This window comes from Balaenoptera borealis (genome assembly GCF_965194805.1).
Source record: "Balaenoptera borealis genome assembly, chromosome: 20".
In the NCBI taxonomy this organism is placed as follows: domain Eukaryota; kingdom Metazoa; phylum Chordata; class Mammalia; order Artiodactyla; family Balaenopteridae; genus Balaenoptera; species Balaenoptera borealis.
In genome coordinates, this window is record NC_138879.1 from 32414749 (window position 1) to 32438526 (window position 23778).

The 23778-nt window shown below is 39.1% G+C and overlaps 2 protein-coding genes across 9 annotated transcripts in view; one reads left to right on the forward strand and one right to left on the reverse strand.

The window, feature by feature from the left end:
• COX11 (cytochrome c oxidase copper chaperone COX11) overlaps window positions 1-2762 on the reverse strand; it is a 54812-nt gene extending 52050 nt beyond the window's left edge. For 2 of the 5 annotated variants that reach the window (XR_014238410.1, XM_082371889.1), the window contains exon 1: window positions 2346-2762. Coding sequence is in view for 4 of the 5 variants with exons in the window: in XM_082371889.1 (XP_082228015.1) it covers window positions 2346-2696 (351 nt within the window). In the remaining variant the exon portion in view is untranslated. The remainder of the gene's footprint in view (window positions 1-2345) is intronic. The other 3 variants (XM_082371890.1, XM_082371892.1, XM_082371891.1) reach the window with 3 other exon arrangements.
• The window catches only part of STXBP4 (syntaxin binding protein 4), a 213573-nt gene continuing 192537 nt past the window's right edge, over window positions 2743-23778 (forward strand). For 3 of the 4 annotated variants that reach the window (XM_082371880.1, XM_082371882.1, XM_082371883.1), the window contains exons 1-3: window positions 2743-2852; window positions 21144-21220; window positions 21700-21827. In XM_082371880.1, coding sequence (XP_082228006.1) covers window positions 21781-21827 — 47 coding nt within the window. In that variant the 5' untranslated portion in view covers window positions 2743-2852; window positions 21144-21220; window positions 21700-21780. The remainder of the gene's footprint in view (window positions 2853-21143; window positions 21221-21699; window positions 21828-23778) is intronic. The other variant, XM_082371881.1, reaches the window with a different exon arrangement.

Sequence of the window (23778 nt, forward strand, 5' to 3'; positions counted from 1 at the left end):
ATCTTAGCTTGTTACACAAGTCAACCAGCTTCACTCAGCTGCCATGCAATATGAAGTTACATTATAACCCTACAAGATACATCAGAGGGCAAGCCTTTATTTACTCTTGCTTAATAGACAAGTATATACTTCTGCTCAAGAGGGCTAAGTTTTAAGATGTTTTCCTGAAGAACCTGAGTCACTTAAATAAAGATTCCTGAATGTTTTCTTTCTGACAGGCAGTCTTTGAATACAGATTCTTCAAATTAGTAAATGTGATGCTTTGAGAAATTAAACAATAGAAAAAGGCACTGAAAAGAAAATGTCCTGCGCTCCAGTTTAGTTCTGTCACTAGCTCTAAAAACTAACTAAATCTTACTTTCTTTGGGCTACACTTTCCATACTCATAAAATGAGCTCAGTGTATGAAGTGGTTTATATGATCCCTAATTTTTTGGCTCTAAAGTTCCGTGATTCCAAAAATAAAAGAGATGCTCTTTTGGAAACGTCACTACTAAACATCCAACTATGATTTAAGTTTAGGATTACAAATTACAATTGTTTTTACTTTCCTGCCCTGCACTTTCACCCAGGTGCATAAAATATTGTCATTCACTTCAGTTTGGAGCAGGGTTTCTCAATCTTGGAACTAATGACATTTAGGAGAGGATAATTCTTTGTTTTTCGTTTTTTTGGTGGTGGTGGGGGAATGGATCTGCCCTCTGCAGTGTTGGATGTTTAGCAGCATCCCTTAGCCTCTACCCACTAGATACCAGTAGCACCCTCCCCCCTTCACTTCCCAGGTTGTGACAACCTAAAATGTCTTCAGACATTGTTAAATATTGCCTGAAGAATAAAATCAACCACCCACCTTCCCCTGCCTACTCACCGGTGGTTTGGGGTGATCTACACTTGCTGTTTTAGATTCAGGTCTGCTTACGACTTAATCAACTGGTAGCTCTGGGATTCATGCTTGGTCCAGGCTGGCCTCTGATGAAAATTAATTCACATTCTACACTCATCCTCCAGAAATCACGCTACAGCACTTTCCTACATAGATGCTGATACTAAGAGACTGAAAAGTCCTTCAGATTTCTGCTGTTTCAGTCATTATCGAAAATAAAGGCAAAAGTTAATCTTCATAAGGACAGGAGAAGTAAGCCAGGCATTAACAATAGAGGCAGGAAAGAGCAGTTAACCAGTGATTCCCAAACTCTTCTGAGCATTGGAATCTTTAAAAAATTACTCCTTCCTGACTCCCACTCCCAGACCTTCTGATTTAATTGGTTAGGGATGTGACCTGGGTGTCAGGATTTTGAAAAGCTCTCCAGGTGATTCCAATGTACAACAAAGTTTGGGAACCACTATCACTCACTCACTGAATGAACCCAATGTATAGCTCTCATTTATGGAATGTTTTTAAAACATAAATTCCTGACCCCTACCCACGTCTCCTAATCAGGATCTCTGGGGTACAGGAGCCCTGACATGTTTGTTTAGGAAGCCCCATGGGTGATCCTAATGCCCAGACAAAGCAGCAAACTACTGCTTAAGAACTTAGGAGAATACATATGAAATAGGTGAACTCTGCCTTTGCCCGTGGTTCTCAGACATTAGCCTGCATCAAAATCTGCTAGGGAACTTACTGAATACAGACTGCTGGGCCCTGCCCCCAGAGTTTCTGATTCAACAGTTCTGGAGTCGGACCCAACAATCTGCGCTCAAGTTCCCCTCCCAGGTAATGACGCTGCTGCTAGTCCTGGGGTCTGCACTTTGAGAACCACTGCACTAGAGTTTCTGATCTAAAAGGGAGCCCTGGGTAAGGACATTACAGTTACATATTAACAAGGGGGAAAGCCTCGAAGTCCTAATTCATGCTAGTTTGTATGCATAAAAAGCTACTCCCAGTTTAACTACAAGTAGCAAGCACACTCCCATTTCCAGGGTTAACCTTTGCACAGAAACCATGGTTTCTGTGGTTCACAGAATTAATGTTATGAACATAAATTACATTTTAAAAGTGGGCCCGTGTGTGAACAGCAGGAGGGTAAGGCAGATCGCTGGATACCGTAGTACAGGTTGCAGACCTTTCCGATGGTGTAGCTGAGATCGGGGAATTTCACTAGGCAGTGGAGTATAGGCACAATCACTTTAAGAACTCGGGTTCTACCGGCAGCCTTGTCACTTTCTTGGTGACCTTGGGCAAGTAAGTCACTTTCTAAGGCCTGTTTCCTTAGAAAGTGATTTTCTTTGGTAGATAATCTCGGACATCCCTCCAATACGGCACCGTGGAGCATCGCTGTCTAGGGAACTGCCCGCACCCCCGCCCCTCCAGACGGGCCGCCCAACGGGCAGCGCCGGCCCTACCTGGCAGTAGAGCCGGTAAAGGGGCACGGCGGCGTAGGACGCCCCCAGCATGCCCACGGCCGCCGCGGCCACATACGTGAGGACGGTCTTGTTCCGCCGCCGCCAATCCTCCTCCTGTGCGCGCGTGAAGGGGTTCGTGCTCTTCGGCCGCCGCGGCGGCTGCACCGCCAAGCTCGGGCGCCTCCATGTCCCGAGCCGTCTCAGCTCCCTCTCAGCATACCCTGTCCCGCTCCTCCCAGACCTGAGACAAGACTCTAACCTCTCCGCAGCCCTGGTCGGGTTCCCAGGGTGGTTCCAGGGCCACCCGCAGAAAGCCACACGCCTCCATCCCGTACGCCAGAGCCCTCCCATGGCACGGAAAGAACGCCCGCCTGTCAGAGGCCAGAGGCCAGATCTCGCGAGGCCTGCTCTGTCTCGCGATCTCTGGGTTGAGCCAGCCGCTGCCTTGGCTACGGGGCTCCTCAGGTGGCGGCGTTTGTAGTGGGGCTACGGAGGCCGGGTTGCCGGGTAAGTTCGCGTTTTGCTTCTTGACTGTTCCTCCCACTTTGCTTCCCTCCAGTACCTATTTAAGTTACTTTTAGGAAAACGACTTGCGTTCTTCCGCGTGCTAGCCATCATCACGTGGGTTTGTGTCCCCGATCTTCCTAACCTCCAGCAGCCTTTGTCTAGACCCGGCGGACCCCAGCGGCCGCTGTCCCGCGCGGTCCTTTGACTGGGGTACTGTGGCCGCCGATCCGCTATTACTGCCCTGAGCTCCGGCTCGACGATCACCTCTCCCAGGAAGTCTTCCTGTTTTAACCACAGCCCACTCGAACACTTGAACATCTGCATTTTCCCAGCCCCTGGGAATCGGCTTCTACTGCTCTGATGTCCTTTAACCATTTGCCCAGTGAAAATTAACCAGTTCTGGGGCGGGAGAGACGTTGTCCGACTGGTTTTTTGAGAGGATAGTGACCAGGATATGAGGATCATTTAAGGAAGGATTGAAGGAAATGGGGATGTTCATCTTGGAAAAGAAACGCATGGGGGGATGTAATAGCTTTCTTCAGTTGTGCTACAGGACAAACTAGGACCTGCGTGGGGCGGACGGCATAGGCAATTTTGCTGTAATGGAAGAAAGCATCTTTCAAGGAACTATAAAGTAGAGGTTAAGAGCTCAGATTCTGAGGTTACAGCAGCTCTACATTCATACCCGGGTCCTCACTATGGCCGTGTGTCCTTAGGTCAGTTATTTGGTCTTTTTAAAACTTAACGGCCTTACGTGTAAAATAGGAATCATAACAGTAAATGAGAATATGCATGTAAGTAATTTTCACAGTGTAAACATTTAGTAAACATTAGTCTTTATTGCTAATGTCCAGAGCAGGTATAATTATCCCCACTTCATGGATGAGGAAGCTGAAGTCCTGCCAAGTTAAATGACTTTGTCATTCAACATTTTATTTACTGTGCTCTCTTGTGGGCCAGACATTGTTCAACCTACTGGGCCTACGGCACAGAGAAAGTCAGAGAAGATCAGTTCAGTTATGGAGCGTGTCCTTTCTACTGAGGGACTCAGGAGAAAAGCAAGTAACAGACACATAAATAAGGGAATTTCAGATAACAGTACAGTGTGATTGAAAGTCAAGAGGAAGGGAAGTAAAGTAAGGTCTTTCTGAGGATGTGACGTTTGAGCCTAGTCCTGAGTGATGATAAGGAACAAACTACACAATGACAATTCCAAGTCATGCCAAGACCCCTAGGCAAGAAAGAGCTACTCACCACTGAAGAACAAAAAGGAGGCCATCTCTTCCTAGCCTTGTGAGCAGGGAGAAAAGTGGTAGGAAATGGGTCAGAGCAGGTATACTGGGGCCAGATAATACAGAGCCTTATAAGCCATGTCCAAGGGTTTGTATTTTATTCTAAAAATAATACGAAGCATACAAGTGATATCTGAGTCACATTTTTAAAAAGATATTGGTTATGGTGTGGAAAAGGGAAGGGAGCAAAAAAGAAAATAGAACAGTTAGGAGGCAGTTGCTGTAGTGCAGGTGAGTGATGATGGTCACCTTGAGAGAGTAACTGATTAACTGTGGTCACAGGGCCAGAAAATTAGAAACCAAAAAGAAAAAGGAAAAAAAAAGTATCTTCTGACTTTTCTACTTTTTTTTTTTTTTTTTTTGGTGTGTAGTTTCTGCTTTATAACAAAGTGAATCAGTTATACATATACATATATCCCCATATCTCTTCCCTCTTGCGTCTCCCTCCCTCTCACCCTCCCTATTCCACCCTTCTAGCTGGTCACAAAGCACTGAGCTGATCTCCCTTTGCTGTGCGACTGCTTCCCACTAGCTGGCTATTTTACATTTGGTAGTGTATATATGTCAATGTATACACTACCACTCTCTCACTTTGTCCCAGCTTACCCTTCCCCCTCCCCATGTCCTCATGACTTTTCTACTTTGACATGAAAATTTCAAGATTCTGTGAGTCTACAGACTTATTCCTGTGTTATGAGAATGTTTGAAAATTTTTTTCATCTGTATCTACCTTAGTTCTTATACCAGATTGTCATTTCTTTCAGGACAAGACCTGTCATATTTTAAATTCCTTACAGCATAAACTCAAACCCCGTGCAAACATTAATGTCACTGAAACCAACAAAACATTCCCTTTGACCATTCTTTTTTTCCAGGCAACCCTTCCATGTAGCAAGAGGTAGCAGCATAAATATGTCAATAATAGTGTCTTTGTTTTGTACTTTTATTTTGTTGTGTAATTGCAAATGAAATTACTCTTTTCCAAGGTACAGTAATCTTGATAGCAATAGAGCAGTGTTGGCTGCAGTTCTTGTGAGTCTGAGTGTGCTTGTGATGTTGCATAAATCATTATGGTAACTAATGCTAAGTAATGGGTTCTACCATGAATGGAATGGGAGCACCTCAGGCAAGGCTAGTACAACCCTGTCCTGCAAGTAGAGGTGTTGATTACAAACTTAAAACACCTGGGGCTGGACTGACGTTTCAGACTCAGCATCTTTTATTTGTAATATCATTTTTAGCAGTAAATAATTGAACCTTGTGAACCCTTTCTAGTTAGCTATGATCTTGTTCAATTTTACATAGTAGGTAAAATACATTGTTATTTTTCATACAAACTATTTTGGAGGATGGAGGTGAGTGAAATGGGAGAAGGTGGGAAAAGAAGGAAAAATGGGAAAAAAAACCTGATAGTCACAATGTTTTCTCATCTGATTATTGGTTTTCAGGCTTTCTGACTTAAAGATTATAAAGACGTATTGTTTTTAAAATTTGGTTTGTGGGAGTTCCCTGGTGGTCCGGTGGTTAGGACTCAGTGCTTCCACTGCAGGTGGCATGGGTTCTATCCCCGATCTTGGAACTAAGATCTTGCAAGCCGCACGGCGTGGCCAAAAATAAAAAAAATTTGGTTTATAATTACATTTTTTAGTATTTTTAATGCATAAGTTAAGGACATTGCAATGTAAATCTTAATATGTTAGCCACTGAGCTGTATTTCCTAGCTGGCTGCCTAATAAAGCCATTTAGATCCATTTGGCAATTTGAAGTACCTAACAATTATTCCAACAGTACTAACAACTGTTTATTTAGTAGGTATTTATTGCAGTACTTTCCTTCTACCTAAAAGAGGAAGAGTAATACATTTGAGTAAATGGTAAGAACAAATGAATTGTAGTTTGCCTGAGAATAGACCGGATAATCACTGTTTTCCAATTAGTACACAATAATGGCATGAAGTTGCCGCAGTAAGTCTTGATATCCTAGTTTTTTTATTTCCTGGCAGCTTCCTTTATTTTTTTTTGAAATAAAAACAAAAAAGTAATTGTTTATATTAAATTATCATCATGTAGAATCCACTTTAAAAATGTGGAAATATTTGCAGATTTAATTTTTATTGGAGAATAGTTGATTTACAATGTTGTGTTAGTTTCAGGTGTACAGCAAAGTGAATGTGTTATACATACACATATACATATATCCACTCTTTTTTTGATTCTTTTCCCATATAGCCTGGCAGCTTCTTTTAAACCACATGTTTGAGAGGCTACTCCATTTAAAAGATCTTGAATAAGTTTATGTGATTGACAGATAAGGTGAAATGAAAACAAATTATTCATCAGTAGAAGGCATTTATTTTTTTCAAGTAACATTTATCAAGTTCAGGGCCAGCTTCATCGGTATGTTACCTATGCAGTCAGTCATACAGGCCTTGCTCACTTAGTTGGACCCTGTACTTGGTTTAATGCTCTGCTGTCACTTTCTTGAAATTGTTAATAATTTTTTTTTAACAAGGGGCTTCGCATTTTCATTTTGTACTGCCCCCTTCCCCCAATTGATTATATCCCAAATGAACTGACTGACATTCTGACATAATTCAGGCTAGAGTATAGTCAGCCTACCTAGAATAAGCAGAAGTTAAAGGTAAGAGATAAGGCAAAAGGCAAATTCAGATCTCCTGAGAACAGTCAGGTTGTACGAAATAAGATCAAGCAAAAATTCCTATTTCTTACATGACGCCTAAGACTCTAAGTACTCTAGACCCTGCCTACTTCTCTAACTTCATCTCCTCTCTCTCCCCATTCATCATGCTCCAGTCACACTTTTTTTTGTTGGGTAAACATCTCAAATTTTTTGCTGCCTTGAGACGTTCTCTGCCTGGAATACTTGGTCCCTCAGTTTTTCTCCTGGCTGACCTATTATTTGGATCTTAGATGGAACTCTAGTACCCAATCTAAATTAGCTCTCCTTTGTCCAGTCGCATATGATCATATCACCTTTCAGTATCTGAAATCTAGTTCATGTTATTTCCATTTTTGTTATTTTTCTCCCAGCGCTAGCATGTAGATGCCTTAAAAGCATAGGCCTTGGGTTTTTTGGCATAATATCATAAGCATTTAGCACAGTGCATGCACATGATTGTACTGAGCCAGTGATTGGCAAGCAGAGGGCAGTCAGGTAGTCTAAGGAAACTTGTGAGAGCAGTGAGCTGTTGGTCTGATGAAGATCTCCTTTCAAGAAGCCCAGGACTGCTTCTTTGAAGCAGTTTTCTGTTGTTTCCCACTGGGTTGGGCTGTGGGTTACAAGCAGATGCTATTCATCCACCTCGAAGGCAAATGAGTAGCATTCCTGACCTGCTTAGATTCTTGAAAATCTAAGAAAAAAATGTACCACCAGGGGGAATATTGCCTTTGCGTACAGAATCAAGGAGATAGTAAAATAACCCTTTGACCGATTTTTTATATCTTGATTTCCTGAAACTTTCATGCCATTTTAAAAGATCAGTTAAAGTCTAGCCCAGAGAAGGGAGTCATTCCTGATTTTTGCCGATGTTCTTAAACAACCCTAGGATTATATAAATAGCTAACGCTGTCTTGAAGAATTTCTGCTGTCATAAGGTGTACAAGTTGTCACAGTTCCTAAACATTGTTATTTTCTTATATGTGTGTTTCTTCAAGTATAATACTGAATCTATAGGTCTAACTTTACAATAAGCGATATTGACATTTTTAATATTAGTTCCAGTGAATTTATAAATAGGAGGCATTTCTAATTTGTCAGTCACAGAATCCAGACAGATAACTTATTGGGTAGGCCTCCTTCTCCCTTAAAATGACCTTAATGTAAAATTTCACTGTTTCCTAAGAAAAAGCCTGCTTGATCTCCTTTTTTTTTTCTTTTTTTTTTCCCTTTCTAATGACATAAGCATAAGCTGTCACACTCAGTAATGAACTAAAGATCCCCAGTCACTTGATTGAAATAACCTGGTGAGTCTTCAAAGACATTTAGATGTATATGACTCGATAGCTTCTGACAAAGCACCTTTCTCATATGCTTTTTAAGATGATGATGATGATGATGATGATGATGATGATGATGGAGGAGGTGGAAGAGGAGGGAGAGGGGAGAGACTGTTTGGGTTTAGTATTGAGCCAATAAATCTCTCCTCCACTGTTACAACACCTGTCCTTTGTCTCTTCTGTTTACCTTTTCACTTTAGAGAAACAATTAAAAGACATTAGAGTTCCTTGGCAACATAGCTTGTTAAGAACTTTGAAGTAGATATAAAAGTACTTTGTCAAGGGAGGATGAGAATTAGGTTCTTGCTTATAAAGCTCTTATGAGTCTATTCTAGAGTTATTATTTTCATCTTTGTAATGATAACTCAGTAAGGCTTCTAATTAATTAATTGTAAGCTGTATGTGTATATGTATTGAAGTGTTAAATAAGATGCACTTAGATATAAACGAACATATTGCAGTTACACAATTTTCAACTAAAATCTAATATATGAATTGGGCCTGTTTTTCCTTAAACTAGTTTACTAGAAACACTAAAAAATAAAGACATTAAATCATGTGACAGAATTTGGGGTGAAAGAGGTTGTTTTCGAGAAGATTTTACTAAGCTTTCCAAAAACAGTTTTTATCCTTTACAAAATAATAGGTGTTTTAAAAGGCATTAAGTTAATAGAAAAAATATCAAAATGCCTAGGAATTAAATAAATAAGAAATGTGCAAGACCCATATGAAGACACTTTAAAACACTGCAGAAGGTCACAAAAGAAGACTTGAACAAAAGGAAAGATATACCAAGTACTGTGACAGGAAAAATCAAAAAGATAGATACCAGTGCTTCCTCAATCAATTTGTAAATTTAATGTGATTCCCAACAATTAGCTTTTTTTTTTTTTTTTTTTAAAAACAAGAAGATTTAGATGTTAATGTGTAAAAATCACCAAAAATAGCCAGGAAAACTTGGCTGAAACTTGGCTGAAAAAGAGCAGTGAGCATTGTCCTTACCAGATATGAAAACATATTATAAAGCTTCTATCATTAAAATAAAATAGTGTTGGTACATGAATACGTAGAATAACAAATGGGCCAGAATAAAAAAGTACAGTAGTAGACCCAAGTACTTATGAGATCTGGTGTATGATGAAGGTTGCATCTCTAATCACATTTAATAAATGTGATTGAGACAACTGAGTGATCTTCTTGGGGGAGAAAATAAGAGTTGGATCTGTACCTTATACTGTAGGTGGATTCCAAATGGATCAAAGATTTTAGAATGAAACTGTAAGAAAATATGAGAGTTCTTTGTAACTTTGTGGAGTGGGCAAGGACTTTCATTTGACTTAAACCAAAAATCATAAAAGAAAAGATAAATTTAGCCACAAACTTTTGCATAACCAAAAAAAAAAAAAATCTAAGAACAAAAGGAGGAAGATATACTTGCAATTCTTAGTGCAGACAGAGGAATAATCTCCCTAGGATTTAAGAACTAGAAACTAGACAGTAAAAAGCTAACAATGAATAGGAAAATTGGCAAAAGATAGGAAAACACAGTTCACATAAAAGGTTCTGAAAGCATAAAAAAAATGCTCAGCCTCACTCAGACTACATTAAGATACCATTTTCATCAATATGACTGTCAAAATCCAAGTAATATAGTATACCATGTTGGTGAGGATTTGGAATACCAGGCACTATTATTGATGGAGGCACTATTATTGATGGAATGGTAAATAGTACAACCCGGATGGAGAGCAGTTTGGCATTTTCTGTCAAAATAGCAAGTGTGTATAAACTCTGATTTTTGTAAATTTATCTTACAGATAGATTTGTACATGTGTAATGTGACCTATATATAAAGATTTCATTATAGCAATAGCAAAAAAATTGAAACAATTTAAATATCTATCAATAAGGGAATAAATAAATATGGTCCATCCATAAAATGGAATACTATACAGCTGTGAAAATAAATTAGTATGCTATGTAAAAATATGAAAAGAATTCCAAGTTATATATTAAGTTAAAGAAAAAAAGAAACAGGTTGCACAGTAGTGTATATAGTATGCAGGACTACCACACACTCCAGAGTACCTGTTCACATCAGAGTCTGTATGACCCATACCCTCTGGATTGTACAGTGTACAACCTGAACAGCTGGGTGCTTTGTGCCTGATTGCAGCTACTTTCTGCATCAAAAAAATGTCAAGGAATCAGAATATTTATTTATATTTGTTTATTTGTACGTAAAAGAACTAAAAGGATTCACAAGAAACTAAAAGAGTGGGTACCTAAGTGTGAAAATGGTGTGGAGCTGGATAGGACAGAGATATACATCCATAATATATAACCACATTGGAATGTATTAACTATTATTTAAATTTAAAAAATATAATGTTTCATATGGCATTATTATAGTTTAATCAAGTTAACACTTACCATCATTTCTGTCAGATGTTTTTATCCCTTTCCCTTTTATATTCTCTATTTTTGGTCTGGTAAAAAGAACTAGTTTTAGAAAATACTGAATGTCGTGTCTCTGAGAATATAAATTATTAAGTCTGTTATTCAGATATCATGTGCATGATAGGCAGATTTTTATCTGATGAGATTTTTAATTGTATGGAATGAAAACTTCTAATGCAATCATAAGAGAGTTGTGTATCAAAGTAAAGCTCTAATTTAAGTTTTCCAGAATAAAGTCAGCTTATAAAACAAGATATTTTCCCCCAGTGTTCCACTGTCTCTGTTTTTGCTGACCTAACCTTTTCCCCCTATGAGTCAGCAACCTAGAAAAACAAAATATTTTCCTTGAATGATCGTATTTTTAGTAAAAGAATAGAATATTTTCTTTGTGTCATTCATTAATACTGTGAAGTTGGGGGGTTGGGGTGGATGTGTAACATTACTAGAACCCCTATCGATTGAGGGCCTTGCTCGCTTGTATAAAGGAAGGAGTAGGAAACAAGTAAAGGAGAGGGAAGGAAAAGGCATTTTATGATTTTTAAGGATAAGACAATGGATACCTTGTTCATGTGGAGAGAAAAAAAAAGCGTGATGTTTGGATGGATAAGATTAAACCCATTTCATTATTGTAAAGAACTTTAATCAGTAGTATCATCTTCATAGAGACTTCCCTGGCGGTCCAGTGGTTAAGTCTCCATGCTTCCACTGCAGGGGGCACGGGTTCAATCCCTGGTTGGGGCACTAAGATCCTGCATGCTGTGTGACACAGCCAAAAAAAAAAAAAAATAGTATCATCTTCATAGAAGAGAGACAGCATATTACTACATTAATTAACACTCTCTTATCCTACTTTGTTGGAGGATGACATTTTTCCACATAAATTAATTTTCCAGCATCCTGTAGCAGAAAAAGCTTGTGTTTGAAACCAGGCAGAACTGGATTCAAATTCCACTTTATAACTGTTTAGCATTGTGGCAAGTCACATAGCTTCTCCATTAACTGATTTTCTCATATGTAAAATGGGTTAATATTACCTGCCTTTTGGGGCTCCTCTGAGGATAAAATCCTCTAGTATGATGCCTGGCTGTGTTGCTGTTTCATGACGACTCCTCCATTCTGGGTTAGGTGGCCTTCCTCCATGCCCCCAGCACCCTGTGAATACCACTGTCGGAGCACTTAGCACCCTCCTGATGTCTGTTTATTTGACTGTCTCTGGGGATAGACTCTTTTCTTTTTATCTCACCTCCAGCATTTAGGACAATGACAGGTATGTTAGGTGAATGAAATAGTTTAAAAACTGAAATTTCATTTTAATAGTTTAAAGTAGAAAAAAAATTAAATGACACTGTATGGAATCTATTATAGAATTTAACAATGACACATCCATTATACTTGGATATGTTCCATGACCTGGGGACCCAGCGCCCAGTTAAGACAAATCACTACTGCATGGGGATCTTACTCACTTTGGTAACACTGTGAAGACAGCCCAATTTTTTACATCTCCCTTAATCCTCAGGGCAACCTTTTTAGCTAGGTGTTATTATTCCTACCTTAATATGAAGAGACGCCAGGAGGTTAGGTAACTATTCTAAGGCTGTATGGCTAGCATATAGCGGTATTGCCATTTGAACTCAGCTTTTTTTAACTTAATTCTAATGCATTTTCCATGATATTAAATAAGATAAATACATTTGAAATACTTAGCACAGTGTGTGACACATGGTGCCAATAGATGGTAGTTGCTATTATTATTGTTATATCAAAACTTCCTCACTGAAGGTTTGGGAATCTGCTCCATTCTGCTATATTATTAAAGCAGTCTATAATGAACTTATAAAAACTTACTTTTAGAATTGAACTCTCTTCCACGGCTGCATTAGTCTTGTGGACCACTGCAGCAGCTCTTGACTCTGAGTTATTACTCTGTCAAGCCCTAGGATTGTAAGCTCTTCCCTCAAGTTTCCCCTCCTTCCCCCATGGGGTACTGAGTAACCTTCTTGCTTCCTGGCCATCGGAATTTTGCTGCTGACAGCGCTTGGTGGCTTCATTTCCCTGCTACTGTTGATCTGTGTGCTCCCACTGTTTCTGTTGCTTGCTACAACAGGGGCTGTGAAAGTTGAAGCAGGTTTTTTTTTTTTTTTTTAAGTATCTTCATTGGAGTATAATAGCTTTACAGTGGTGTGTTAGTTTCTGCTTTATAACAAAGTGAATCAGTTATACATATACATATATCCCCGTATCTCCTCCCTCTTGCGTCTCCCTCCCTCCCACCCTCCCTATCCCACACCTCTAGGTGGTCACAAAGCACAGAGCTGATCTCCCTGTGCTATGCGGCTGCTTCCCACTAGCTATCTATTTTACATTTGGTAGTGTATATATGTCCATGCCACTCTCGCACCCTGTCACATCTCACCCCTCCCCCTAGCCATATCCTCAAGTCCATTCTCTAGTAGGTCTGTGTCTTTATTCCCGTCTTGCCACTAGGTTCTTCATGACCTTCTTTTTTCGTAGAGTCCATATATATGTGTTAGCATACTGTATTTGTTTTTCTCTTTCTGACTTACTTCACTCTGTATGACAGGCTCTAACTCCATCCACCTCACTACAAATCCCTCCATTTCATTTCTTTTTATAGCTGAGTAATATTCCATTGTATATATGTGCCACATCTTCTTTATCCATTCATTTGATGATGGACACTTAGGTTGCTTCCATGTCCTGACTATTGTAAATAGAGCTACAATGAACATTTTGGTACATGACTCTTTTTGAATTATGGTTTTCTCAGGGTATATGCCCAGTAGTGGGATTGCTGGGTCGTATGGTAGTTCTATTTTTAGTTTTTTAAGGAACCTCCATACTGTTCTCCATAGTGGCTGTATCAGTTTACATTTCCACCAACAGTGCAAGAGGGTTCCCTTTTCTCCACACCCTCTCCAGCATTTATTGTTTCTATATTTTTTGATGATGGCCATTCTGACCGGTGTGAGATGATATCTCATTGTAGTTTTGATTTGCATTTCTCTAATGATTAATGATGTTGAGCATTCTTTCATGTGTCTGTTGGCAATCTGTATATCTTCTTTGGAGAAATGTCTCTTTAGGTCTTCTGCCCATTTTTGGATTGAGTTGTTTGTTTTTTTATTATTGAGCTGCATGAGCTGCTTGTAAATCTTGGAGATTAATCCTTTGTCAGTTGCTTCATTTGCAAATATTTTCTCCCATTCTGAGGGTTGTCTTTTGGTGTTGTTTATGGTTTCCTTTGCTGTGCAAAAGCTTTTAAGTTTCATTAGGTCCCATTTGTTTATTTGTGTTTTTATTTCCATTTCTCTAGGATCTGGGTCAAAAAGGATCTTGCTGTGATTTATGTCACAGAGTGTTCTGCCTATGTTTTCCTCTAAGAGTTTGATAGTGTCTGGCCTTACACTTAGGTCTTTAATCCATTTTGAGTTTATTTTTGAGTATGGTGTCAGGGAGTGTTCTAATTTCATACTTTTACATGTACCTGTCCAATTTTCCCAGCACCACTTATTGAAGAGGCTGTCTTTTCTCCACTGTATATGCTTGCCTCCTTTATCAAATATAAGGTGAGTATAGGTGCGTGGGTTTATCTCTGGGCTTTCTATCCTGTTTTATTGATCTATATTTCTGTTTTTGTGCCAGTACCAAACTGTCTTGATTACTGTAGCTTTGTAATATAGTCTGAAGTCAGGGAGCCTGATTCCTCCAGCTCCCTTTTTTTTGTTCTGAAGATTGCTTTGGCTATTCGGGGTCTTCTGTGTTTCCATACAAATTGTGAAATTTTTTGTTCTAGTTCTGTGAAAAATGCCAGTGGTAGTTTGATAGGGATTGCATTGAATCTGTAGATTGCTTTGGGTAGTAGAGTCATTTTCACAATGTTGATTCTTCCAATCCAAGAACATTGTATATCTCTCCATCTATTTTTATCATCTTTAATTTCTTTCATCAGTGTCCTATAATTTTCTGCATACAGGTCTTTTGTCTCCTTAGGTAGGTTTATTCCTAGATATTTTATTCTTTTTGTTGCAATGGTAAACGGGAGTGTTTTCTAAATTTTACTTTCAGATTTTTCATCATTAGTATATAGGAATGCAAGAGATTTCTGTGCAGTAATTTTGTATCCTGCTACTTTACCAAATTCATTGATTAGCTCTAGGAGTTTTCTGGTAGCATCTTCAGGATTCTCTATGTATAGTATCATGTCATCTGCAAACAGTGACAGCTTTACTTCTTGTTTTCCGGTTTGGATTCCTTTTGTTTCTTTTTCTTCTCTGATTGCTGTGGCTAACACTTCCAAAACTACGTTGAATAATAGTGGTGAGAGTGGGCAACCTTGTCTTGTTCCTGATCTTAGTGGAAATGGTTTCAGTTTTGCACCATTGAGGACAATATTGGCTGTGGGTTTGTCATATATGGCCTTTATTATGTTGAGGAAAGTTCCCTCTATGCCTACTTTCTGCAGGGCTTTTATCATAAATGGGTGTTGAATTTTGTCGAAAGCTTTCTCTGCATCTATTGAGATGATCATATGGTTTTTCTCCTTCAATTTGTTAATATGATATATCACGTTGATTGATTTGCATATATTGAAGAATCCTTGCATTCCTAGGATAAACCCCACTTGATCATGGTGTATGATCCTTTTAATGTGCTGTTGGATTCTGTTTGCTAGTATTTTGTTGAGGATTTTTACATCTATATTCATCAGTGATATTGGCCTGTAGTTTTCTTTCATTGTGACATCTTTGTCTGGTTTTGGTATCAGGGTGATGGTGGCCTTATAGAATGAGTTGGGGAGTGATCCTCCCTCTGCAATATTTTGGAAGAGTTTGAGAAGGATAGATGTAAGCTCTTCTCTAAATGTTTGATAGAATTCACCTGTGAAGCCATCTGGTCCTGGGCTTTTGTTTGTTGGGAGATTTTTAATCACAGTTTCAATTTCAGTGCTTGTGAATGGTCTGTTCATATTTTCTATTTCTTCCTGGTTCAGTCTCGGCAGGTTGTGCATTTCTAAGAATCTGTCCATTTCTTCCAGGTTGTCCATTTTATTGGCATAGAGTTGCTTGTAGTAATCTCTCATGATCCTTTGTATCTCTGCAGTGTCAGTGGTTACTTCTCCTTTTTCATTTCTAATTCAATTGATTTGAGTCTTCTCCCTTTTTTTCTTGATGAGTCTGGCTAATGGTTTATCAATTTTGTTTATCTTCTCAAAGAACCAGCTTTTAGTTTCATTGATCTTTGCTATTGTTTCCTTCATTTCTTTTTCATTTATTTCTGATCTGATCTTTATGATTTCTTTCCTTCTGCTAGCTTTGGGGGTTTTTTGTTCTTCTTTCTCTAATTGCTTTAGGTGCAAGGTTAGGTTGTTTATTCGAGATGTTTCCTGTTTCTTGATGTAGGCTTGTATTGCTATAAACTTCCCTCTTAACACTGCTTTTGCTGCATCCCATAGGTTTTGGGGCGTCGTGTCTCCATTGTCATTTGTTTCTAGGTATTTTTTGATTTCCCCTTTGATTTCTTCAGTGATCACTTCGTTATTAAGTAGTGTATTGTGTAGCCTCCATGTGTTTGTATTTTTTACAGATCTTTTCCTGTAATTGATATCTAGTCTCATAGCGTTGTGGTCGGAAAAGATACTTGATACGATTTCAATGTTCTTAAATTTACCAAGGCTTGATTTGTGACCCAAGATATGATCTATCCTGGAGAATGTTCCATGAGCACTGGAGAAAAATGTGTATTCTGTTGTTTTTGGGTGGAATGTCCTATAAATATCAATTAAGTCCATCTTGTTTAATGTATCATTTAAAGCTTGTGTTTCCTTATTTATTTTCATTTTAGATGATCTGTCCATTGGTGAAAGTGGGGTGTTAAAGTCCCCTACTATGATTGTGTTACTGTCGATTTCCCCTTTTATGGCTGTTAGTATTTGCCTTATGTATTGAGGTGCTCCTATGTTGGGTGCATAAATATTTACAATTGTTATACCTTCCTCTTGGATCGATCCCTTGATCATTATATAGTGTCCTTCTTTGTCTCTTGTAATAGTCTTTATTTTAAAGTCTATTTTGTCTGATATGAGAATTGCTACTCCAGCTTTCTTTTGCTTTCCATTTGCATGGAATATCTTTTTCTATCCCCTCACTTTCAGTCTGTATGTGTCCCTAGGTCTGAAGTGGGTCTCTTGTAGACAGCATATATATGGGTCTTGTTTTTGTATCCATTCAGCCAGTCTGTGTCTTTTGGTGGGAGCATTTAATCCATTTACATTTACGGTAATTATCAATATGTATGTTCCTATTCCCATTTTCTTAAATGTTTTGGGTTTGTTATTGTAGGTGTTTTCCTTCTCTTGTGTTTCTTGCCTAGAGAAGGTCCTTTAACATTTGTTGTAAAGCTGGTTTGGTGGTGCTGAATTCTCTTAGCTTTTGCTTGTCTGTAAAGGTTTTAATTTCTCCATTAAATCTGAAGGATATCCTTGCTGAGTAGAGTAATCTTGGTTGTAGATTTTTCTCTTTCATCACTTTAAGTATGTTCTGCCACTCCCTTCTGGCTTGCAGGGTTTCTGCTGAAAGATCAGCTGTTAACCTTATGGGGATTCCCTCGTGTGTTATTTGTTGCCTTTCCCTTGCTGCTTTTAATATGTTTTCTTTATATTTAATTTTTGATAGTTTGATTAATATGTGTCTTGGCGTGTTTCTCCTTGTATTTATCCTGTATGGGACTCTCTGTGCTTCCAGGACTTGGTTAACTATTTCCTTTCCCATATTGAGGAATTTTTCAACTATAATCTCTTCAAATATTTTCTCAGTCCCCTTCTTTTTCTCTTCTTCCTCTGAGACCCCTATAATTAGAATGTTGGTGCGTTTAATGTTGTCCCAGAGGTCTCTGAGACTGTCCTCAGTTCTTTTCATTCTTTTTTCTTTATTCTGCTCTGCAGTAGTTATTTCCACTATTTTATCTTCCAGGTCACTTATCCGTTCTTCTGCCTCAGTTATTCTGCTATTGATCCCTTCTAGAGTATTTTTAATTTCATTTATTGTGTTTTTCATCGTTGCTTGGTTCCTCTTTAGTTCTTCTAGGTCCTTGTTAAATGTTTCTTGCATTTTGTCTATTCTATTTCCAAGATTTTGGACCATCTTTACTATCATTATTCTGAATTCTTTTTCAGGTAGCCTGCCTATATCCTCTTCATTTGTTAGGTCTGGTGTGTTTTTACCTTGCTCCTTCATCTGCTGTGTGTTTTTCTGTCTTCTCATTTTGCTTATCTTACTGTGTTTGGGGTCTCCTTTTCACAGGCTGCAGGTTCGTTTTTCCTGTTGTTTTTGGTATCTGTCCCCAGTGGCTAAGGTTGGTTCAGTGGGTTATGTAGGCTTCTTGGTGGAGGGGACTAGTGCCTGTGTTCTGGTGGATGAGGCTGGATCTTGTCTTTCTGGTGGGCACGTCCACGTCTGGTGGTGTATTTTGGCGTGTCTGTGGCCTTATTATGAATTTAGGCAGCCTCTCTGCTAATGGATGGGGCTGTGTTCCTGTCTTGCTAGTTGTTTGGTATAGGGTGTCCAGCACTGTAGCTTGCTGGTCGTTGAGTGAAGCTGGGTCTTGATGTTGAGATTGAGATCTCTCAGAGATTTTCGCCATTTGGTATTACGTGGCACTGGGCGGTCTCTTGTGGACCAGTGTCCTGAGGTTGGGCCTCCCACCTCAGAGGCACAGCCCTGATGCCTGGCTGGAGCACCAAGAGCCTTTCATCCACACGGCTCAGAATAAAAGGGAGAAAAAAATAGAAAGAAAGAAAGAAAGAGGATAAAATAAAAGAAAATATAATATAATAAAATAGTAAGATGAAATAAAATAAAGCTATTAAAATAAAAAATAAAAGAATTATTAAGAAAAAATTTATTAAGAAAAAATTTTTTTTAATTTTTTAAAATAAAAAATAAGAAAAAAATTATTAAGAAAAAAAAATTTTTAAGTAAGGAAAAAAACAAAATAAAACAGACAGACCGAACCCTAGGACAAATGGTAGAAGCAAAGGTATACAGACAAAATCTCACCCAGAAGCATACACATACACACTCACAAAAAGAGGAAAAGGGGAAAAAATAATATATCCTGCTCCCAAAGTCCACCTCCTCAATTTGGGATGATCCGTTGTCTATTCAGGTATTCAACAGATGCAGGTACATCAAGTTGTTTGTGGAGCTTTAATCCGCTGCTTCTGAGGCTGCTGGGAGAAATTTCCCTTTCTCTTCTTTGTTCATACAGCTCCCGGGGTTCAGCTTTGGATTTGGACACGCCTCTGTGTGTAGGTCGCCTGAGGGCATCTGTTCTTTGCTCACACAGGACGGGGTTAAAGGAGCACCTGCTAAGGGGGCTCTGGCTCACTCAGGCGGCGGGGAGGGAGGGGTACGGATGCGGGGCGAGCCTGCGGCGGCAGAGGCCAGCGTGACGTTGCAGCAGCCTGAGGCGCGCTGTGCGTTCTCCCGGGGAAGTTGTCCCTGGATCACGGGACCCTGGCAGTGACGGGCTGCACAGGCTCCCGGGAGGGGTGGTGTGGATAGTGACCTGTGCTCGCCCACAGGCTTCTTGGTGGCGGCAGCAGCAGCCTTAACGTCTCATGCCCGTCTCTGGGGTCCGCACTGATAGCCACGGCTCGCGCCTGTCTCTGGAGCTCATTTAGGCGGCACTCTGAATCCCCTCTCCTTGCGTGCCACGAAACAAAGTGGCAAGAAAAAGTCTCTTGCCTGTTCGGCAGCTCCAGACCTTTTTCCGGACTCCCTCCCGGCTAGCTGTGGCGCACTAGCCCCCTTCAGGCTGTGTTCACGCAGCCAACCCCAGTCCTCTCCCTGGGATCCGATCTGCGAAGCCCAAGCCTCAGCTCCCAGCCCCGCCCACCCCAGCGGCTGAGCAGACAAGCCTCTCGGGCTGGTGAGTGCCGGTCAGCACTGATCCTCTGTGCGGGAATCTCTCCGCTTTGCCCTCCGCACCCCTGTGGCTGCGCTCTCCTCCGTGGCTCCGAAGCTTACCCCCTCTGCCACCCGGAGTCTCCGCCTGAGAAGGGGCTTCCTAGTGTGTGGAAACCTTTCCTCCTTCACAGCTCCCTCCCACTGGTGCAGGTCCCGTCCCTATTCTTTTGTCTCTGTTATTTCTTTTTTCTTTTGCCCTACCCAGGTACGTGGTTAGTTTCTTGCCTTTTGGGAGGTCTGACGTCTTCTGCCAGCATTCCGTGGGTGTTCTGTAGGAGCAGTTCCACGTGTAGATGTATTTCTAATGTATCTGTGGGAAGGAAGGTGATCTCCGCGTCTTACTCTTCCGCCATCTTGCCCAGACATTGAAGCAGGTTTTTAACACCCAGACCAGTGATACAATTCTGTGTTAGTATCCCAGAAGGTTGTTGGCTCTTTCTTCAGAGTCCATTTAATTCATTGACAGAAGAATCTAGGATTTCTCTCACATAAGTAGTTGGAGAAGAGATGGGATAATCCCCTTGATTTTAGTTCTCCACCTCAGTTTCACTGTCCCTAGTACTTTGGGTTCCTGAGTCCCCAACCTCTCTGGGATTCTACAAGATATGTTCCTCAACATCTCTAGCTGTTTTATAGGCCAGAATTTTGCCATGAATCAGTTATGGTGTGCTGAGTTAGTGATTGCCCCTCAACTTCTTAGAGGTATAACATGCCACCTCTGTTTACCCCAGTACACCGTACAAGTATTAACATTTTCTATATGTGTGCTCAAACTTAAAAGTGTTTACAAAGCCTTTCCCTAGCTTTCAGCTTCTTCAGGCCTCCTTTATCAATTATCACCCTACCATCTATTTTTTGTCTTCCAGAAATTTATTGAAACTTTTCATCTCATGGCTCTTCTTTCATTTTTTCTCTAACATTATGAGTTTATACTGTTTGTAACCCTTTACTTTTATATGAGTAGGCTCTTGGAGGAAAAGAAGATACATGCCAAGGTCAAGCTGCCATTTTTAACTGAAAATTGGATTTTTAAAAAAATTTAACTTTACTAGAGTATAATTGATTTATAACAAACAGCACATATTTATAGTGAGACAGTTTGGTAAGTTTTGACATGTGTATCCATTTGTAAAACCATCACTACTACCTACTGTACCTTTGAAGAAACTGATGCTTGGAGAAGCCTAGAAGTTCAAATTGGAATCCAGGTCTGTCTGATGTCAAGTTCCATGCTGTGGGCTCTGAAGCCTGAGTTCTAGTTGGGAAAACAACCATTGACTATTTCTTATTTGTGTAGGGAAAGTACACAATCTCTCTGAATCTAGCTACTCATTTCTTTAATAAGAGGGCTGTGCTAAATGATCCTAAGGTGTTTTTCAACTTCAGGTTTCTATACTTTATTTATGTTTCTTATACAGAAGTGGTAAATCTGTTCAAATACAGTTTTTAAATTAAATGAAACTGCACTATTCTCTATAATTTTCACAGTGGAGCTATATGAGACATTAAAATAATATTTTTTTCTTTTTATAGGAAAGTATTTAAGAAGCTCATGGAGTAATATGAGTCAGAGTAATATAGGATCTGCAGGAAGTCCCTCAAGATAGTTGGTGAGACAGTAGGAATTTGTGTTTTCTTCAAAGTGTATTGTATAATTATTTTGCAGACATTCTGACTGTAAAATTCCTAGCCTTGTGCTCACAAGAGACATTTTTCTCAGTCTTTTATTATTATGTGGTTTTTAAGCTTAGTAACGGTGGAAGCTATAATAGTTACCTAAAGCTTAACTGTATTCTTCACTTCTGCTAGAAAATACAGATTTTTATATAGCTATAGATATTGATAATGATATAGATATAGTCCTATAGCTCTATCTAGCTTTCTATCTACAGAACTGCCTTTACATTTCTCAGATATTATCAGCAATGACTAAAATGCCATAGCCCAACATATATAAAATACATCTATCATCTATACACAGGCACATATTGTTTACATGCCAAGTATATGTAATGTTTTTATGCACAGTTAAAATCAAATTTGACTGTTCTAAGATATGACAGTTTATTTTCTACTTCTCTAATCTTAGGAAAAGAAGAATTTATAGACTCTTCGTCAAGATCTTCATTTATACAGCTGTTAAATCCAAGGCTACAGTGGTAGTGAAACCATGAATAAAAATACATCTGCCGTAGTATCATCCGGGCTACTTGAAAAGTAATTGCTAAATTAAATTTAATATGTTTGAACTATCATAGTTTAAAATATGTAGAATATTAATGAACATTTGGTGGAAAGTTTTATACAGCTGCCTACCTGTGGTCTAAGATAGTGGTAATGAAAAGGTTGATCAGAGCTTTCTATGTAAATCAGGGTAAAGGACAAATTATGCATTCTCTTTTAGAATTATTTATATAGACTGCTTTTTAAAAATTTGATCTGATTTTTTGAATACCTAAAATATTTTATAATTCCAGTATAAAAAATAACATAATGTTAACATTAACATTTGCTGACTAACAAACCAGCTCAAAGTACCTTAAAACAAACAAGCATTTATTCTTCCTCATGATTCCGTGAGCATTTCTTCTGGGCTGCACCAGATCACGTAGGGTGGCCTCATTGCCATGTCTGGGGCCTCATCTAGGAAGGCTGGATAGCTGAAGTCTTTTTCAACCTGGCCTCTCATCTTCCAGGCAGCTAGCTCAGGCTTTTTCACGTGGTGGCAGAATGGTTCCCAGCAATAAGCACAAGTGTTTTTCAAATGTCTGTTTTCCTCACATTTGCTTATGCACCATTGGCTAAAGCAATTTAGATAACTAAGTCCAAATTCAAGGTCTAGAGTTACAGACTTTACTTTTTAATGGAAGGAGCGGTAAAGTCACATTCCTGGGGGCATGCAGACAGAGATGGGAAGAATTGGTGGCCATTTTGCAAACATGTAACACACATATAACAAGGTATATTTGGAGAAGTCCTGCTTTCAGTCTTGTCTTTCACTCTGTGCCCTCATTCCTCCTATAAATAGCCATCTTTATTCTTAGTTCTTTTTCAGTGTTTCTTTTTGCATAAGCAAATACATATCCATGTAAATAAATATGCATGTTATATATATATGTGTGTATATAATTATATTTTTTCTCAAAGCTATTATTTATTCTGTATATAGTTCCACTGTATAGACATTCTTCTACTCTTGCTTACATAGTAAACAAGTGTACACCAGCACTTTGACTCAGGTTTGAAGATCTTCCCTGCAGAAGGATGTCAGGTTAGTTAAACTCAGGGTATCTTTCTCTGATGCCTCCTCCTGGGAGCACTGGAAAGCTCCAGTCTCATAGGGATATAAGCCAGGCGCAGCTGTGTGGTAGGTGAAGAGCTCTGTCTACAGAGCTCCATGCATTGATGTTGAACAGTTTTACTCTGTGTGACAGCACAGAGTTTTATCCAACTACTTAGGGCAAAATCAGGTTCATGAGGAAGTAGCATATGACCAAGGCAAAATGTCCCAAAACACCCAGGATCCAGCTCCCAGGCTCCACTTGCCAGTGCATTCTTAACAAAAAGGTAGCATATTATATATAGTGTTTTGACCAGACTTTTTTTAAACTTAAAATTATATCCTGGTGATCACTTCATATCAATTTATAAAGATCTTCCTTGTACCTTGTTGTAACTGTATAGTATTCTGTTCTTAATATACCATAGTTTATTCATCCAGTACCTTATTGATGGACATTTGAATTGTTTGCTATTTTTGGTGATCACAAATTATGCCAAATGACGAACCTAGTATACAAGTCATTTGTATTTCTTGCCAGAGTATCTTTGGGAAAGGTTCCTAGAAAGGGGATTGTTGGATCAGAAGGTAAAGTTAGAGACTATCAAATCCCCTCTTTAGGGGTTATGCCATTTTGCATTACCACCAACAATGTAAAAGAGTACCTCTTTCCTAAAGCCTTGTCTTATATTGTCAAAGTTCTGAATTTACGTTGATCTGATAGGTGAAAAGCAGTGTCTCTGCCTGGTTTTAACTTGTAATTCTCTTACTATGATTAAAGTTGAGCAGCAGAACTATTTTTAATAGCCAAAAAAAAAAAAAGAAGTAATATAAATTCTTAACAATGAGGGAATTTTAAAGTAAGGTCCTAGCAAGTAAATACACTGC